General features: G+C 32.4%; 4 protein-coding genes across 6 annotated transcripts; all 4 read right to left on the bottom strand.

The window, feature by feature from the left end:
* Positions 1-288: 288 nt before the first annotated feature.
* On the bottom strand, positions 289-4,392 carry LOC111920822 (uncharacterized). Its single transcript, XM_023916391.3, has 14 exons — positions 4,082-4,392; positions 3,189-3,739; positions 2,995-3,109; positions 2,819-2,917; positions 2,381-2,671; positions 2,200-2,307; positions 1,816-1,887; positions 1,631-1,711; positions 1,459-1,530; positions 1,248-1,349; positions 959-1,075; positions 813-881; positions 594-664; positions 289-494 (listed from the first exon to the last, which is right to left on the bottom strand). Exons 1-14 carry the CDS (start codon positions 4,307-4,309, stop codon positions 482-484), a joined length of 1,989 nt encoding a protein of 662 aa, XP_023772159.1. The 5' UTR covers positions 4,310-4,392; the 3' UTR covers positions 289-481.
* Positions 4,393-6,041: 1,649 nt separating this feature from the next.
* Positions 6,042-7,785, bottom strand: LOC111920895 (LIM domain-containing protein WLIM2b). Its single transcript, XM_052770007.1, has 5 exons — positions 7,269-7,785; positions 7,045-7,138; positions 6,880-6,899; positions 6,610-6,699; positions 6,042-6,508 (listed from the first exon to the last, which is right to left on the bottom strand). Exons 1-5 carry the CDS (start codon positions 7,401-7,403, stop codon positions 6,257-6,259), a joined length of 591 nt encoding a protein of 196 aa, XP_052625967.1. The 5' UTR covers positions 7,404-7,785; the 3' UTR covers positions 6,042-6,256.
* Positions 7,786-8,075: 290 nt separating this feature from the next.
* On the bottom strand, positions 8,076-10,998 carry LOC111920821 (cytoplasmic tRNA 2-thiolation protein 1). The gene is made up of 10 exons (XM_023916389.3): positions 10,787-10,998; positions 10,119-10,233; positions 9,689-9,831; positions 9,414-9,533; positions 9,215-9,327; positions 9,012-9,104; positions 8,882-8,922; positions 8,732-8,798; positions 8,526-8,637; positions 8,076-8,392 (listed from the first exon to the last, which is right to left on the bottom strand). Exons 1-10 carry the CDS (start codon positions 10,883-10,885, stop codon positions 8,240-8,242), a joined length of 1,056 nt encoding a protein of 351 aa, XP_023772157.1. The 5' UTR covers positions 10,886-10,998; the 3' UTR covers positions 8,076-8,239.
* A 3,145-nt stretch (positions 10,999-14,143) lies between these two features.
* LOC111920820 (ubiquitin-like domain-containing protein CIP73) lies at positions 14,144-18,944 on the bottom strand. 3 transcript variants are annotated; one of them, XM_023916386.3, is made up of 19 exons: positions 18,786-18,922; positions 18,538-18,609; positions 17,867-18,008; positions 17,657-17,774; positions 17,439-17,540; positions 17,231-17,343; positions 17,072-17,155; positions 16,853-16,990; positions 16,672-16,741; positions 16,429-16,583; positions 16,168-16,332; positions 16,001-16,072; positions 15,724-15,895; positions 15,535-15,627; positions 15,423-15,463; positions 15,195-15,350; positions 14,609-15,118; positions 14,369-14,518; positions 14,144-14,281 (listed from the first exon to the last, which is right to left on the bottom strand). In XM_023916386.3, the coding sequence occupies exons 3-19, from the start codon at positions 17,993-17,995 to the stop codon at positions 14,225-14,227; spliced, it is 2,325 nt and encodes a 774-aa protein (XP_023772154.2). In that variant the 5' UTR covers positions 17,996-18,008; positions 18,538-18,609; positions 18,786-18,922; the 3' UTR covers positions 14,144-14,224. The 3 variants fall into 3 exon arrangements, with proteins under 3 accessions (XP_023772154.2, XP_023772153.2, XP_023772155.2); XM_023916385.3 differs by lacking the exon at positions 18,538-18,609 and having other exon boundaries at positions 18,786-18,944; XM_023916387.3 differs by lacking the exon at positions 18,538-18,609 and having other exon boundaries at positions 15,535-15,609; positions 18,786-18,944.
* Between the last annotated feature and the right edge of the window lie 854 nt (positions 18,945-19,798).

Raw genomic sequence — 19,798 nt, 5'->3', positions numbered from 1 at the left:
GATTAAGCCGTCTTTTACCAAAAATATGAACATTACTTGATCTTTAGAGCATATATAATGGACGAATAAGATGGAATGCGCGGTTGACATATAGTGGATTAAACCCAAACATAAGGATGTTAAGTTAATTTGACATATAATGAATTTGAAATTCAATATCCATTGAACTTTTTAAAATGGAAACAGGAAGGCCCACATTGTAGATATTAAATTGGAAAGTTGTATGAAGAATAAAATGTTATTGTGACAACGGTTGAATGCACTATGTAACATTCATAAAAAAAAGCAAAGCAAAGCAAACCAACCCAATCCATTCATAATTGTTTAAACAAATTATACCAAATTCATCTATATCAAAACTTTTAAAACCAATATCAAACTATACTATCCCAAAATCAACCCACCCTTGAGAAAACTTGCCAAAGCACCAGTTGAGGTCACAAAAATTGCCTTTTCTTGATACACTGTTGAAGAATTCTATTCATGGCTGGAACCTGGGGGTGAGTGAGACCAATCGACCATGGTTACCCAACCATGATCCAATCAACTACAGTATAATACAACTAATTATTTGATAATGAAACAACATTTACTCGACTCTTTTGGTGCACATTAAAATCGCATGCTTCATCTCCTCTGTACCTAGCCATGTCTGAACCACCACCTGCCCAAAATATATATATGTACACAGATATTTCATTTACAACAAATCTGAGATAAAAAAAAATATATGTTGCAATTGGTAATAAAAGTATATTTATGAGTTTATTATATTCAAGTAGCAAGTTTGGCATTCAAAAGTCAAAATGTACCTCTTGTACTTTGTCTCCAGCTCGAGCAAGCAATTTGTACTGATCCTTGAACATGGATGCCATATAAACCTGCCAAGAATTCATAAAAGATCCAACTTTATTCAATACCCGATACCTAAAACCAATCAAGAAAAAAAAAAGATTACCTGAAATGTTGAGGTCAAACCAGGGCTCAAGAAAAAACGTCCTTTTGTTACCAACTCAATACCCTGGTATTGCTGGAGTTCTTTGATAAGAAATTCAAGATCATCCCAGTATTCGATCTACATACAGAACACAAGAGTAAGCTTGAATAGGATTAAGTGAAAGAAATAGCAATTGATTTGTTTATTGTAGCATCCAAAAATAAATGAAAGTATGTTGCTAATTCATGCATTTCTGGTAAGAAAGAGTAAATTAGTTTTGGCAAGTGAAACGGGTTTAAAAATTAAAAACCTCTTCTTCAGGTTGAGGTTGGTCTGCTTCTAATTTACAATCCAAGGTAGCATCAGCATGATGATCAAGAATAGCCTCCAAAGACTTGGTCAACGGATCTGGCTGCCACAAGATAAGCATCGCAACAAGTTTTATTTTTTATTTTTTTTATTTTTATTTTTTTTTGAAGAAATACCATCATAAAAAATAGAAATTATTCAAGATAGTTTACCGTTATTTCCTTCAAAGATAAGTATATACGTTCAAGCAAAAGATCTAACTGATGAACTTTTGCTTTTAAAACCTGTAAACCAAAACATATCCTTACTTTGTGTTATTTGATACCACCAAAAATTTCCATTTTTGGAAAGATTTCAATTTTACATTAAGTGGGTTTCAAGTACCTGCCCGATTTTGAAAGATGGGTTTAAAGTGGCATCCCATGACACTTCTGTTTGGTGTATCATCGCAGCTACTCCTTCAACCTATAATAAATATAATATTAAAATCAAAATTCATAACATAGGTCTTTAAAAGAAGCATCATTGTGATGAGTTCCTTTAAAAAGAAAAAAAAAATCGTTACTTGCCTCAACAAATATACCAAAATAAGAAATCTTTTTGATGCAACATGTCACTATATCTCCAACATTAAGCTTAGCCTGCACAACCAAAATATAAGAGCTTGAAAATTAATTTTTTCTTCTTACCAATGCATTCTATTTTGAAACTCTTACCAATTATATCCTTCTGCTTTCAAATTTTTTTTCTTATTATGACATTATACTTTGAAAAATCTACCCAATTATAGCAGTGATAACTATTTTGTATTTGAATGACACTGCTATATTCCAAGTACAATGTTGTAATGGGAAGAATTGAAAGTAAGATGTTAGAGTAAACAGATCAATGGAAGTATGTTATTTATTCTTCAATTTAACCAAATTAGAAAAAGATTTGTCTAAAAATTTGACCATGAGGTTTCTCTTTCTTTGGATTGACTCTTCCTTCTCTTTTGGCTTCACAGAAAATATTAGCTTCCTTGATTCTCTATCGGCCAAGATCACATTCACTTTGATTTTCTGCAAAAATATTGTGATGATCATTACTATCTTCAAAGGAAATGCTGAAAAATCTAAAAGAAAATATTCATACCTGACCAACAAAGGTTGACAAGTATTCAAGCTTTTCTTGGTCATAAATTGTTAGAAGATCTTCAAGTTTCATATCTTGTGATATTTCGCCCTCAATCTTTTCAGAATCTATGGTTTGATCAGGAGTTTCTGTCTTGCTTGTATCATCATAGCTTCCAATAATGCCCAAACTCTTCCTGTATGTTGAAGGATCCAAGCCTTTTCTCCTCAACCAAGACTCAAAAGCTAAAAACTTCCACTTAGTGGCAAGATTTCGATATGGCAAAAACCCTATCAAAGACCCAAAAGAAACCTGTAAACATGGGCAAAATCATGACACAAAGAAAAGGTAAAAATCCAACATCACAACTCACAAACAACACTTTGGTAAAGAGGAAGGTAGTTCTTGGTATAATGAATCCACAGATAAAAAAGAAAGAAAAACACAATAACCACTTACAATGAAACCTCTGGTACTACAGTTTATCAGTTCCACTACTCCTCTTCCTGTAGTCTTTATCATATCCTCAGCCCTTTTCCAGTCCATATCTTCACACTCCTATGATTGCGACACTTGGGATTCAGGTTTCATTAAAATCCACAACATTTAGTAAATTAATAGTCATAATAATATACCTTCGAGAATGGTATTGAAGGTAAGTTTTCACTTGTTCCAGCATTTGGTATCTGATTCTTAATCCTAGTAATCTTTCCACCAATGTTGGACATCTCTTTCACAGATTGATCTAATCTATAACAAAGCAAAAGTAAGAAAATACATTGAAGAAGAATAGATGTGTGAAAATTGATATGGGTGATTGTTGAAGTACCTTTTAGGTGGTCTTTGCAAGGTAGCATCTGAAGATACTTTTGAGACTGAATCGTCTGCTACATTTCCACTAATTTCGTGTGAGGGGTCAAGATCGATTGCTACTGCCACATGCCTTGTATGAAAAGTTATTCCATGATTTCTTGAACTATTGTCTGTGTCATCAATATCAGATCTTGATTGATTGAAATCTCCAAAAGCTTGATCCAGGTTGCTCTCACACTTTTGTTGGATTGAAACATCTTTTTCGGTCTGGTATGTACTCTCATTTATAATATCATTTGTAGAATTGACCTCGTCATTTTTCATTAGAGGTTCAGGATTCCTCACCAATATCATATCACTAAACCGTTCCTTGTCATCTTCTTTACCCATTTTCAGAGATAAATTTGGTTTGAAAGATAAATTGGAAGGCATGTTTGTCTCAAGACCATCCTCTTCGAAAGTAGTTGCCTTCCATAAAATAACATTTGGATGCCTACAAGTATTTGGATGCTTGGCAACTGGTCGCTTTCCTTCCTGGTGATCTGGGTTCGATTTTCTGTCTTTTATCTAAGCAAGCCACATAAATGCAGAGAATTATAACAAAATCATATCAAATCAAGTTAAAAGTGAAAAGGGTCAATAATATCAACACATTCAAGAATCGTTCGTACCAATTCGACACACCAAAATCAAATCAACCTTCAAATTCGACTTATACATACAAGCTTCAGTTAATAGTTTTAGAAGGCTTTTTTTTTTGCAACATGTTGTGATAATCATAGAAATTACATTTCTAGAAGACAAGAATTAGTGGTAGCAGTTCAAACACCACCCACATTTAGAAAATCATACACGCACAAACATTAGATGGTTACGAAGAGGGCAAGAGAGAGATAGAGAGAATCGGACCTTGGCAAGGGCTAGCTCAGGGTTTTCACCGATTAATTTACCAAGCTTAAGCTCAATTTGGCCCCAATTGCCAAGTTTATTGTCATCTTGAGCAGCAAAAATTACTAATTTCTTTTGCTGTCTAAGAGGGAAGGGAAGATTTCTAGAGTTGTTTGGGTTTATATAAGAAGGAATAGTAAACTTGGAAGCACTGCTGATCGTAGCAGTGGTCAGAAAGAGGGTGACCATTTTCAAAAAAATAGAACCACATCCAGAGCAGATGAACACCTGTAGTGTACTGCGTCTCTTGTCTCTGTGTGTGAGAGATAGAAAGATATTTTTAGTTCTAAAGTATTTTAAGAAATATACATTATAGTTCTAATTTTTTTTAATTATATCGATAAAAAAAAGTAAAAGCTCATTAAGACAAAAAAAATATATATACATATTCTTATCTGTAAAACAATTTCTTCAAGATTTTTGAAAATAAAATAATTTTTATTCTTTTACAAAAATACAAGAGATTATAAATATATATTCAGATATATTGTAAAATAATACTCTTTGCATCTAGATCATCCAAGATAGACATCTAGATTTTATAAAATTTGTTCTTGTTTGTATGCCTTTATAACTCGAAAATGAATAAAATATCTTAAAAAAATATTAATTAACACTAACTTTATTAAATGAAATGACAATTATATTATTTTGTTGTATTTAATTTCATTTAACTAATAATGAGGGTATTTTGGTAAAAGTTATATTTATTTTTAGAAATTGACTATTATATTGGGATAAATAAAAAATGAAACATGGACTATTAATATATATATATATATATATATATATATATATATATATATATATATATATATATATATATATATATATATATATATATATATATATAATGTAAAATCATAAAGGTAGGTAAAATGTTAAAAAAAATCATCACTCTATTCGAATAAAATATCAAAAAATTAAATAAAAACAAACACAAATAATAAGATTTCATTGTCTATTGGTCATGTAGTATGAGTATTTTTGGTTCTGGAATTCTATAGTTTCATTAATATAATCATTTTATTATAAAGGAAATAAAAGTATTATAGAAACTTAAAAAAACTATAACTAAAAGAAAGTTTGGACCAAAATTACAAATAGTTTACTCTAATTCTAATTAATTGGTGAACTTAATTTAAGGATGTAACATTCGAGAATTTGATATGTTTCCTTTAACCCCCTTTAATGCAAAATTCATCTCATTATAGTTCCTAGCTAGTACGTGGGGCGTACTATATGAGTACGCTTAGCATACTACCCCGTTTCTAGATTGCGCATGTACCCATGTATGTTGGGTGTACGTGGGAGTACGCATGGCCTACGCAAGGCAAAGACAAACCCTAATTTTTAGGGTTTGTGCCATATTTAAGCAACTTATACCACTCTTGGACATTCTATTGATCAACCTCCATCACTCTCTACCCTAAAAACGAAACCCTAAGTACCGTTTGTGAGTTTTGAGCTTGAAAGTGAGTTTTGGTGGTGAAGTAGAAGAACCCTTGGAGAGATGTTGAAAAGACTATGTCTTGCCTACTTAGGCTAGGAGGCATACGAGACTCGTACCTCTTTATCACCAAACTCCATCCCACCAACTTACACAATCCATACACTTGAGGGTGGTGTGTCCAAGCACCCCTACACTCTCGGAGAAAGAAAACATAATAGAGGGAATGGACGGTGCCCAACCACCGTTTTTGTCTTGTTCTGGCCCTGAACCACATCCGGACATAGTGTGCCCAAGCTACTCAACTACCAGTGATCACCGAGGTGGCCACATCACTCCCCCAAATATGATCGGTCCTTGTATGCCCTACAAGGCTACAACCTTAGTATACCGATTAGACTGATAAATGATCATTTAATTAAATCTCTAAATAATTAAACAATAAATACATATGACAACAATGTCGGTAAGTATCGAAATAGAACTCTTTGATATAAATATGATAATCCTTTTATTCCTAAACACTATTATATATTCTCTATTTTCAAAAAAACAAAACAAAAAAAAAAGGTGTTGCCATCAAATTAATTAAAAATCAAAACTGAGATTAAAAGTTAATTAACTAATTAATGTAAACAACAAAATCCTTTCCCTTGGTTTTCTTGGATGCAAATTGCGATTTTAGTTTATTCAGATGTTTCTGGTTCTGCCTCTCCTCCCGCAGAGTCGACTGTTTTTCCAGCAGCTTCGGAGTTCTTCTTCATGGAGGCTGTGTTGGAGAGGTGAGCATAATTACCTTTCTCTTTAAATAGCTGAGAAAAGTGGGCCCTGCAAAATAAATTCCCATCTAAAGCTGCGTAATTTGACGGTGTCAGTTTGCACCCTCCTTGTACACATTTGAAGCACTGCTTATGATAAAATTCTCCCTCCACGGTTACCTATATATATATAAAACAAATTAATAATTATCTCAATCCATCGTAAAACTATAGTATAATTTATTACTTATTACTTATGGGATCAAATACAAATCACAGACCTTTTCTAGTGGATAAACAGTTTTATGACAAACTGCACATTTATCTTGGGTCCCACTGAACATCGTTGACATTTTGCTTGGGCTCCTTCCCTGTTTGTTTAATTATAAACACAATTACCCTTTAATATATATATATATATATATATATATATATATATATATATATATATATATATATATATATATATATATATATATATATATATATATATATATATATATATATATATATATAAAGAAAGACATGGTAAATTAACTGATTGTACGTACCATTTCACTTGCTTTGTTTGCTGCTATGATCATAAAATTTAGGTCAGATCCAGAAACTTGATATCAATAAATCATATGATGTAATAATAATAATAATAATAATTGATAATATATTGTAGGTAGTAAAAAAGCATGCATTTGAGTTGAAGAAGGAAGGAAGCTTACATGGTACTCTGGATATGCCTCCCATCTCCTTAAACTTTTGATCAAAATGGGGCTTGCAATACAGTTTTCCCTCCAATTGAAAGTAGCTACTCATCTAGTATATACATACATCAAATTTTTTTAAAAAAATAATAGATGTTGTTGAAATACAGTTTTCCATGGTAACAATTATTTTGGTGTATAAATATATTATATATAATTAAAAGAGGGAAATGAAAATATACCACAAGTTTCCCATTGCACTGGGTGCATCTAAAGCAGGACCGATGGAAAGGGACTCCATCAGCAGAAATCATTTCAACGAAATGAACAGTCTTATCACATGCCTTACATTTCTGTATTGTCCCACTAAATGCCATTTTCCAATTCTTCTTCTTTCTTTGCTTGATTAATTTTGGTTATAATCTCAGGACAAAAAGCTCTCAAGTTTCAAACACAAAATGAAAATGAAAATGAAAATGTAAGGCGGGGAAGCTTTCATCTTTCCTCATGACATGCTTTAGATGGTGTTTTCTGCCCATTCAAAACTGTTTTCAAACTATAAAAACTGAATGCCGTTTTTGAGTGGACAATATTTGTTTTCACATCAAAGGTGGAGCTATATACATGCTTTCTTGAATTGGCCAGGAATCAACAATTTGGAGAATAATCAGGAAACAATAATACACTTTAACCCCTTGCATTTTCCTCATGTAGTCAAATGCAACATAAATTTCCACACATCCACACATCCTCCCTTGTTTTTCCACCAACAAAACATTCTATACTGAATACTGATTATATATATATATATATATATATATATATATATATATATATATATATATATATATATATATATATATATATATATATATATATATATATATATATATATATATATATATATATATCATGTCTTTCTTTACTAACATCCTGCTTTTTCATTTACATGTCCCTTTTTTAATAAGCTTTCACATGTTTTATTTTTATCCTTTATTTATTAAAGACAAAATTGTATACTCATGGGCTTCAGCTTACGTTGTCAGGTCTTTCTCAATCGAGTATTTATTGTCACAGAAATGTGATAACTCTTTGAAACTAATTGTGCGCAACACATTTCTTTCAATTTCATCATACACCTATTTCTGACAATCATTACAAAAATGAAATATAATCAAATTCGAGTAATAAATAAAAATGAAAAGATTTTGCGTTAAAAATCAAGACTTCCACATGGTTTGCTCTGTATATTCTTGGCATCATTGTGTTGATCATCTTTTCGGTTCACACCTCGGGTTCTCCCAATCCCCAGCTTTGGCAAACCCCGATTAAGCCCCTCCAGCAAAACACAAGCTTTACACCATTTCTGCAAGTTTATAATAAACACTTAAACTTGGCTAAAAATTACTCACCTAAATGTTTACATCCCCATATATTATTATTATTATTATATCAAACAAACATAAAGTTTAAAAAAAATATATAGATATTATTTTTACCTGGCTAGAAATATATCCACAGCGTTGACAAGTTCCCTGCTCCGGCATTTTTGTAGATGTGGCGATCCTGAAATCTTCGCCTGATTTGATGATGTCAAGTATGGCTCGGGGTCTATTACATAACCAAAATAATAATTTTATTCAATTATAAGTCAAAAATATTGGAACTCTTTTTCCATTAAAAAAACAGAGAATGATTTGTTTACCTGATTCTCTCTAGATCTTTAATGAACTCTCGAGCAAATCCACGATAAGCATTTGGTGAATATATGCCTGCATTCAATCATTTGGCTGACTATCAGTCAAATACCTACAAAAGTAAAAAATTCCTTTCACAAATAAAGGAACAAACTTACACTCGGTTGAAAAGTAGTCCAGTTTCTTGAAGTATGCATACGTAACCAGTATGTTAAGGTTGTCAATAGAGATGAATGATTTAACATAAAAAGAAATGCACTTAAAGAGTTTTAACATAAAAAAGGATATATAACGATTTCCTTCTCATATGTGTATTTAAATGGCTTGCATCTAGGAATTGGTCCATCTTCACCAGTGATTATAGATGTGCATCTGCTTAATCTATAACCAAAACCACAAGTAGATTGATTACGTGACATGGAGATATATAACTTATAAACAATACTACAACTGCAAGAGAATAAAATAAATCAAAATCTTGAAAATTTTACCTAGCAATATCACCTCGCAAAATATTCAACAGAACTGTTTCAGCAATATCATCAGCATTATGCCCAGTAACTAGCTTGTCCACTTTTAACAAGGCAGCACCACGATCAAGAGCCTTAACAAGAAATTCAAATCATTACAGATCAATCTCATTTAGAAAGAAAAAAAAAATAAATTATATCTCATTAATTTGACTATTACCTGGCGACGAAAAACACCACAAAATGTGCAATTGTTCTTAAGACCAATCATCTTCACAATCTCATCCATTGTCCATCCATATAGATCCTTATAGGAAACAACTTTGAGTGGCAGACCATACTGTAAATCATAAACAAAAAAAATATACAGAATATTTTGGTTTATCAGTTAAAACTTACTTTCTAAAGAATAAAATGTTTCAAAATTTTGAGATTATAAAGTATAAACTATACCCAGCTTTGATCAAGATGAAGATAGCATATATTTTTTTTTACCTGGATCTCATTTCTTTTAACAGTTTCAAGTGAGTCATCCCTGTAGCCTGTGATCCCTTCATCAACTGATAAGAGGAAGAGATCCAAGCCATAGTTGTGGCGACGGTTTAATTCTGACATTACATATGCAAGAACTGTGGAGTCTGCATACAATTCCACATATATCTATCATGGGAAGAAAGAATTCTTGACTTCAAATTTTGAAAAGAAAGGAAAAGTTGCAGTTGCATCTATCTTTAGGGCATCCCAAAAGAGAATTGTTGCTTAGGTTAGTAGAATATTCATTTTCTAGAATCAAGTTAGTTTTAACCAAATTATTGTACAAATTTATAACTTTAACTGTATTTTTAAGTTCATATAAGTTAAATTACGTGCCAAAATATATCATGTTTCAGGCAAATAAGATGTTTTGCAGTTTAGTAAATTTTACCTTTTCCACCAGAAGCTCCTATGGCGATGCGCTCTCCTGGCTTAAACAGTTTGTTGTTCACAATCACACTATGAATCTCTTCCTCAAATACCACATAGAAGCATTCTCTGCAAATCTTAACACCCAACAAAATTTTAGCTACACATGACCAGCAAAAAGGGCACACCTTCAGAAAACAACTATAAATTTGGATCAATGGTTCATCTATTGATTCATTTCTTCAACTTTTTTATTGTAATTATTTCAATTTTCCATCTCCCTCTTTCTAATAAACATGTGGAGCTCATCTGCTGTGACTAAACCTATTGTTTTTGGGGTTTAACGAAATTGCGTAATCGGCCGTAAGCAGTATTTGTGCAGTGACAGTTCAATGTGATGAACTCAAATTCCATGAAAGTTTAAAGAAACTCTCATCAATTTCGAAAGGACTGAATCGCGTACATGTTACAAATCAATCTTTGTGCATTCTGGAAAATCTAAATTATTTTATTCAACTTCCACGATTCAATCACATGATTGGACGAGAAAAATCACACGCATGTAAAAGTATCAGCCATAAAAGATGTGAATGTGACTTGCTAAAAGAAGATTGTGTCACAGATACAGATATATGAACGAATAAAGATCAAAAGAGAAAAGGGGCACGGGAGTAGGAAGTAGGGTATTACTTGTTGAAGAGTTTTAGGACGTTTGAGAGCAGGCCTCCGTTGGTTGCAGATGCTGCACAAGCGGCTTTTGGTCTTCTCGCCGCCGTGGGCTCCGTCCATTGATTTTGCGCAAGCAACAAAACACACACACACACACGAGCTCTGTGACGGCGGGACGATTAACTACCTCTCGGAGATGCTCCAATTTGAGCCTTTACTCTTTCCACTTTACTCATTTGATTTTTAGAGTCAAATTAAAGAATCAGTGGTTTTCGTTTATTATTTTTGGATGTACATTTTAATACAAAATGTTTATTATTGACAGATTTTTTAAAAAGGCCATTGACAATTTTATAAAAAATTTTAAGTCAGCCCTTTTAAACTTACAAAAATCACTTTACCTTTCAAAATTTTACATGGACAATTTTATTAGGTTGTAAGGAGTGATTTTGTTGACTCCGACCGAACCAGCAATTTTATCTCGACATGCCAAGAAAAATGACCCAACTCGGCAATGGGTTGCCGAGTATCTCTCCTTGCAAAGCTTTGAGTTTGGTATTTGGCTAATATGGGATGGTAGCAATGGTGGATCTAAAATGAAATCTAACTGGGGTTCATTATTGATAAAAAAAAATACATAGAATTATAAAGTTCTAAAAATAAATGTATTTTTGATAATTTCAATTGGTGTATTTAATATAAAAACTAGTTTATAACCTGTGAGAACTACGGTTATAAAATTAATTAAAATTTCATGTTAAAAAATCAAAATTATTAATCAATTATTTTAAATAAATTATTACTTAAAAGATATTTTTTTTAATTATATATACAATTATGATCGTTGATTTAAATAAATACGTGAAATTATATCACCTTATAATCTGTATAAATTTTATTTTATTTTTTAATCTGATGTTATTAATTTAATAATTAAAGTGAAAAAATTTGAAATTTGAAATTTAAAATTTAATGTAATTATTGTGGAAATTTAAAATTTGATATTTGAAATGGATAATTAACATGTTGACAAGTGATATGATATAAGACATAATATTAATGAGAAGTTTTAATATAATGACATTTGTCAGCATTAAAATAAATCTATTCATTTATTAAAATAAGAAGATAGGTGTCTTAAAAATCACATTTTTTAGACGACTTTATAGTAGTAAATGTGGTAGGACCCACCTTCAAATGAGGTCCATATCCCGTTCTTAAAGTGGTTGCCTCTTATCCTTGCAATTATTAATTTTTAGTTAGATAACAAAAACCTATACATCATATTCCGTATGAATATTATTCTCTCTCTCAATCATTTTTTTTCTTTAAGGTTACTCGGAGTGGGCGTTATTATGCCTAATAACACCAATGAACACTGCTCCTTCCCATGTTATTCAATGTTAAAGACATCCTCGTTGCTTCCCGTTACCACCATAACATCTCTTAAGTCTTAACGTCATTTCTTTCTTTTTTTCCTAGTAACGAGTGTGGGGCGTTGCCCACACCCACCACTATAATCTAATTAAACTTTTGTAATCATTATTTTATAATAGTATTATCATATTAAATTAATTTATTTTTAGAATCAAATTAATACTTTTTTTTCCAAAATTTACCATCACCTTCAATGATATTTGTTTCAATGGTAAATGCTACTAAGTGTAACATGAAATACTAGTTATGATACGTTAATAATCATATTCTTTCAATATAATCATTAACTAATATTTTTATTTATTAAAATATAATACCCTTCGAACCATTAATTATGATAAAAGGGTTTTACAGCTATATTTTGTAAGACTGTGAGACGCATTTTTTTATTTTTTTTTAGTTAATTCAAGTTCTGAAAATAATATTTAAAAAAAGAATTTTTGGATTTTTCAATTTATTTTGCATTTTAAAATTATTTTTTAGAATATGTACAGTGTAATATTCTATTAGAATATTTCACGTATTTAAAAAAAAAAACAGGATTTTTTTTATTTTTTATTTTAGTTAATTCAAGTTCCGAAAATAATATTTAAAAAAAGAATTTTTAGATTTTTCCATTTATTTTGCATTTTAAAATTATTTTTTAAAAAAACAGGATTTTTCTATTAGAATATTTCACGTATTTTTCAAAAAAAATGGGATTTTTTTTTATTTTTTTTAGTTAATTCAAGTTCCGAAAATAATATTTAAAAAAATTTTTTTTAGATTTTTTCATTTATTTTGCATTTTAAAGTTATTTTTTAGAATATGTCAGTGTAATATTCTATTAGAATATTTTACGTATTTTAAAAAAAACGGGATTTTTTTTATTTTTTTTAATTAACTCAAGTTCCGAAAATAATATTTCAAAAAAGAATTTTTGGATTTTTCCATTTATTTTGCATTTTAAAATTATTTTTAGATTTGGTCTCACGGTCTTACAAAATTAAAATGGTCTCAAATGAACCTGAATATATATATATATATATATATATATATATATATATATATATATATATATATATATATATATATATATATATATATATATTATTTTTTGAGTGAGATTTAAAAAAAAAAATATGTTAATCTTTTACATAAAACGTCAAACATTTTTTTCTTAAAAATCCGCTCTTTAAAAAAAAAGATTATAACTTTTTTATTGAAAAACCAACAACTTTATAAATATAATGACTTCTTCGAAATTTATATTATAGCAAAATGCTTAAATAAATATACCAATCTTGAAAGACTATTTAAAATTTAAAAGAATACTATATAAAGTTTATATTAGTACAGAGGAGAGGAATAAAATATTCATTTTTTTGCCAACAAAGTTGAAAACACAAAATAATATTATCCAGATCTTTTAGGGGTTGTTCCTAAGAAGTTAAATGGAACGAGAAATGATACTCATTCCATCTTCTAACTTTGTAAGCATTAAAGATTTAATATTTGATAGGTCTTGGTACCAATTATAGCTAACATTAATTGATAGACACGAAACTAACATAGAAGTAAATATAAAAATAAATAAACTTAGGTCGATGTGACAAATATGGGTTGACCTGAAATTGGCCGGATATTAAACTTGAAAACTTTAAATTTATAATTCTAAAGTTTAGAAGTTTAACTGTTTGGACGGTTCTGTACAATTATTTGGGTCGAGTCGGGTCGGGTTATATTTAACAGGAAACAATGGTAAATTGGTAATAGATTTAATTAATTAAATGGGACCAAAATCAAAACTCATAGCCATGGAAGAACAAGTATTTGGGTAAGTTCTATATATATATATATATATATATATATATATATATATATATATATATATATATATATATATATATATATATATATATATATATATATATATATATATCAATCATATCAAGAAGAGAGTAATAATAACATCCGATTCCATTCCATTCCATTCCATTCCATGTATTTTGTACATCAATTCCATTCCATAAAAAAGAAGACCTATTCCTCTTCCTCCAGCAGTCGTGAAACATCAGTCTTGAACATTTCCATAAACTCCTGCACCACCCAAACTTAAGCAATTAAGCTCCAAAATCCAATCCAATCCAACAAATTCAAAACAAGAAATTTAAGAAAGATACTAACATCAACAAGACCCTCTTGGATAAGCAACTCAGAAAGCTCATCTCCATTGTTATTGTTGTTCACACGAGCAGCAGCTTCAACCACAGATGAAAACACTACATCTGGGGACTCCTGCTGTTGGATCTTCTCAGCCAAATCCCGCAGGTTCAGCTACAAACAAAACACATCAGTTTCAGTTTCAACTTTCAAACAAGGGTAAATACGTCATTTTGTCATTTTTACGAATCTTTTCAAACAAACCTGAGGAGCACTCGAACTATCGTTCATGCTTCTGGGTTGAAGCCCACCGTCCATGGAATTGGAAGGTGGTTGTTGAAGCATGTTTAGACCCGACCCCCCGCCACCAAAAGCTTGGGCAACAATCGGCATCATCTGTTGTATCATACCCGACAGATCAAAACCACCACCGCCACCGCCGCCACCCATACCGGAAAACATGTTGCTCAGATCTTGATTCCCATCAATCTGTTGAGCAATTTGATTGACTGTGTTCATCATTGCAGGGTTCTGAGTTAGTTGACCCAACATGTTCCTCAATACATCCGGCGACCCAATCCCGGTTTGGCTTGAAACTCCAGACAAGAGACCATCAAGTGCAGGATTTGCCACCATCTGACTCATGATTGTAGCAGGATCTAATTGGCCACCACCGCCAGCTGGACTAGAAGTAGGTGGCGCATTAACAGGAGGCACAGGGGCATTACTACTAGTAGTAGTAGTCACTTCTGGTTTTGTCTGCCGACTTCGTCTCTAATATCACATTCAAAAAACAAGTCAAAGAAGGGTAAATAGGTCATTTTTTCAAAAATATGGAACAAGTGCACACCTTGGGTTGTAAGCCTCCTAACCCAAGTCCAAGAGGAACAGTTGGTGCATTGGCTGGAGTCGATGATGAAGCAGAAGCATCATTTTGAACCTCACTTGCAGATTTTGTTGCACTGCTACTGGTAATGGCAATGGTGTTTCCAGCATCTTCTGTATCCTGCTCAATAGTCGATACTAGATTATTAGCATTCTTGTAATTATAAAAAAAAAAATTTTAAAGTTAACATACCGTTCTGGTCTCAGATTCAGACACACTTCCATCTGGTTGGCCTGGATGTACAAAATATCAAACCATTTAGAAACAAACACCAATTAAACATGTTATGCAGCATATGACATACCTTGAGAAGCTGGATTTTCACTTCTTGTGCTATCATCAACAGTAACACCTCTACTTTGTGTTTGCACATTAACTCCTGCAGCAGCAGCAGCAGCTAAAATTGTGGAATTTTAAAGAAAAAAAAAAGTCAGATATACTAGTTTTTGGTATTATGTATAAGGAGATAGCATAGCAGCAATGGAATCATCACCTGATGGAATGTTACTTGTTTCATTAGGTTGTTCTCCTTGGTTTGAATCAGCATTAGTTCCCCTTGGACCGATTCCCGCATGGATATGAACATTTATATGCCTTGGAACGCCAAGAGGACCCAAGGGTGTTGGTGGACCACCAAACATCGAATTAGTTTGCAGAGGAAAGGGCTGCAAGTCAACAAACCAGTCATCTTGTTGGTAATTAAAGTTAAACCATTAATTATTATCACAACTCACAGCAGAGACCTAAAACAAACAAACCAACCAACCTACCTGTGCCATTATTGGATTAGGCCCAGTTGGAGAGATGTAAACAGCAGGTCCAGCATTTACAGAAGATTCAGCCTGCAACATACATTACAGATTACACATACACCTACCTTAAACAACAAACTCCTATAAATCCCAAAGATGAAAAGAGAAAAAGAAAAATGACATACGGGAGACTGTCCGATACGCAAAGTCAACATTGTACGCCCAAGCTCAAGTAGAAGGGCGCCTAAATGTTGCATAGCAAGACCTGATTGCATGGCTTCTGACTGGATTTGGGTTCTTACTGTCAGATCAGTGCAACTCTCCTCTTCCTCCAGCCTTCTTGCAGTATGCTACAAGATAGTTGCAGCATAACATATTAGAATGGGTTTTTTTTTTTTTTAAATTTAAAAAAAAATGGGTACTAAATTAGGGGTAAAAGATAGTACAGAAAGAGAATCAGTAACAGGCCCATTGAGAAGTTGTAGAGCATGTCGCATAACAACAGCCAAAGCTGCAGGTGTAGGCACGCCACGAGGACCAGATGGCAATACTACAGCTGGTGGGGCCTCCGCACCATTTGGAGCTTGATTTTGCTGATACCCTGCCATGCCATCAGATGGAAACAAAATTCATATTTAAAATATATATTTAAAAATAAAAATATATATATATATAGCAATAATTCCTACCATTATGTGACAATGCCTGCTCCATTCGATTCATGAACTCGGAAAGTGTGTGTAACGAATCAGGAATTGGCTGAAAACACACGAAACCATGTAAGAGTAAGACAGCATAAAAAGAGTAGAGACAAGAAGATAATAATTGAATATAGAAGAAATCTTGTAATGTAATGTAATGTAATACTACCGTAACAAGTGTTGGTAAAGCCATTCCTGGAATGGCAAAACCTTGAGAACCAGGTTGACTAGGGTTTCCCTGTTGACCTTGACTGTTAGCATTAACTCCAGCTTCATTTCCTTGAGCAACTTGCACAGGAACATTGAACTGCAAACAGATACACAACCATAAATTAATTATATACAAGGCTTTGACTTAAGAAACAAAGAAAGAAAGATCAAAAATCACCTGCTGCATGTTTGGCATGGACACCTGGCCTTGGCCCTGGCCCTGGCCCCCAATTCCAAATGAATTTAAAACAGCACCAATGACCTAAAAACCGAAAGAATAAAGTACAAAACATAAAAAAGGAATTATACTACAAAGGGTCAGAAAGAAAGCACACACCCGACTAAGATCTGGATTGCCATCTTCATTTCTATCTGCAAAGGTCCCAAGTACTACACTATGTGAAATATGACTCACACGCGGACGTGCACCTCCACCATTTGCATTTTGTCCTGTTACAAACAAAATGCAGATATATTCAAATGCAATACTTAAAAATAACTTTTTAGCACTTCAAAATTGTCATAAAGAAAAGACCATATCACACCTGTATTACTACCATTTGCAGTTGTTGTGGAGGTACCAGATTGAGGTTGTGATTCAGAAGGCTGTCTAGCCACTAGATGCAATGTGTCTCCACTTCCAACGTCTGTAGATCGTTAAGGCTTTCTTTCATATATACATTCTAACACTAACAAGTAAGAAAAGAACAAAGTATCTTACTAGTAATAAACTAGAGAAATTAAGCAAGAAAAAGTAGGATACGATATTCAGAAAGGCGGAGCTCGTCCTTCAACACCTTGCCCCGAAAGATGAGCCGCTGCTGTCCAACTGGAAGGCCAACATCAGTAGCTATTTTCTCTTTGAATGCTGAAACTAGCATCTGGAAGTTTTCACAAAAAACATACAAGTCAGCTACATCTGGGGATAAATCATAAATATAATCGAATGAGAAAGAGAGGAAGCAGCACACACATTTTTATCTACATTAAACTGGTATGACTGTGAATCAAGTGTCTTGATACGGATCTCCACAGTTGATTCAGAACTTTCACCACCAAAATTGCCTGTGCTCCCACCTTCATCAGAATGCTTATCTGCCATGGAATGCTTATATCTGAAACAAGGCCCACAGGATATCAGTCCCAGTTATAAAATATACCAGAATGATCAAACTGAACAACACTAACTACTCATAACTCATAATGATAAGACTATCCAATTTAGGGAGAAAAAAAAAAAAAAAAAAAAAAAAAAAAAAAAAAAAAAACTCATAAGATTGCAATAGATCAAAAGCTCCAAAAACACCAATGCTGACTGACAGTCATGCATGATTAATAACTATGGATCATCCATCTCTTGGATTTCAGAGGAATAAAAGTTTGTAGACTCATATCACATTCACACACAAGTTACGGTACAAAAGTACTAATTCCGTTGGCATCATGTCAATCTTGATACTAAAATTTCCAAGATTCGAATCTATACATCAGGATTCATCTCCAATGTTTCAAAAGTGAAAATGTAACTTCAGATAGAAAAGATTAGGCGGAACCATCGAAAGTTGGGATAAAATCAAACAATCAAGTATTTGGGGCTTTTTCTCAAAATATAAGTAAAATCAGGGTTTGGGATTTTCAGACAACCTGACTAGGGCATTGACTTCGGAATTTCAACGAACATTGCAAGCAAACTAATAGAATTGTGTATCTGTGTTTCTACGAGAAGAAAAAATCGAACTTCGTTTAGTTTGACATGAGCACTACAAGTATAACTCACTTGATTGATGCAGAAAAAAAAAAGTTAAGGAAACATGAAATCGAAAACCAAGAACTGAGTTGAGATTGCAAATCCTTGAAACTGACAAGAAGATTCATTTCAAGCGAAAACTTACAGAGACGATGGTTGAATGCCTAAGAAAGGAAGAGTGGTTGCTTGACTCCCTGAAGATTCGTAGTTGAGCGACGTCGAACGATCTAGAAAACAGACGATGGAAACGAGCAAGTGAAATACTAATTTTCACGACCAGGGTATATGTACTGCGAGGGTGTTTGAATAGCTTAAATAAACTTTTGGTTAGTCCAAACAATTTATCTCATTTATTTCATAACTCCTTTTTTTTTTTTTTCTTTCTTCTTCTTCTAAATGTCATTTATCTTTTTGGAAAGGGAACTTCCCTTCTAACGAGGGTGTCCGGGTCAGCTTTCGCGCACCGACTAATCCCCGCTGCAAACATGAGGTTTTGCCTCATGTTCTGGAGTCACTGCAGGCGAACCTCCATGGCCACAAGGGTTAGTAGTGTCAGGATTTGAACATGGGTCAATAGGTTATCCACCATATCTTCCACATGCCTTACCAAGTCACCACAACCCAAGTGATTTCATTTATTTTAAAAGGTCACCTAGGGTTTTTTTATTTTATTTTAAGGAATGAAGTTTTTTTTTTTTTTTGAAAGAGAAATTTCCTAACAACGAGCTTACTTTCACGCACCGATTAATCACTAATCATTGGCTGCAAACATGAGCTATGTTTCATGTCTTAGAGTCACTACAACCAACCTTTATGGTCACAAGGGCTAAATAGTATCAGAATTTGAACATAGATCAATAGATTATCCAACATATTTTTCACATGTTTTACCAAATCACCATAACCTCAATTTTAAAGGTTTAAAATATCTTTATTTAACAATGTATCATGTAAGCCGGTAATTTGTATGTCATGTAATTAATGACAGTACAATGTCATTAAATGAGATGGTCATGTGTACTCCATTATATTCGAAAGGTTTTACATTAACCATTGTATCCCCGTTTTTGTTTCTTTTCTCTAGTCCTAAATTGAAAAAAAAAATGCTCCCACAAAGTAATCATCTAGATGACAACATTCGTCAAGATTGAAGTTTAT

This window comes from Lactuca sativa, chromosome 3 (assembly GCF_002870075.4).
Source record: "Lactuca sativa cultivar Salinas chromosome 3, Lsat_Salinas_v11, whole genome shotgun sequence".
Taxonomy (NCBI): Eukaryota; Viridiplantae; Streptophyta; class Magnoliopsida; order Asterales; family Asteraceae; genus Lactuca; species Lactuca sativa.
This window is presented reverse-complemented; position numbering and strand designations above follow the sequence as displayed.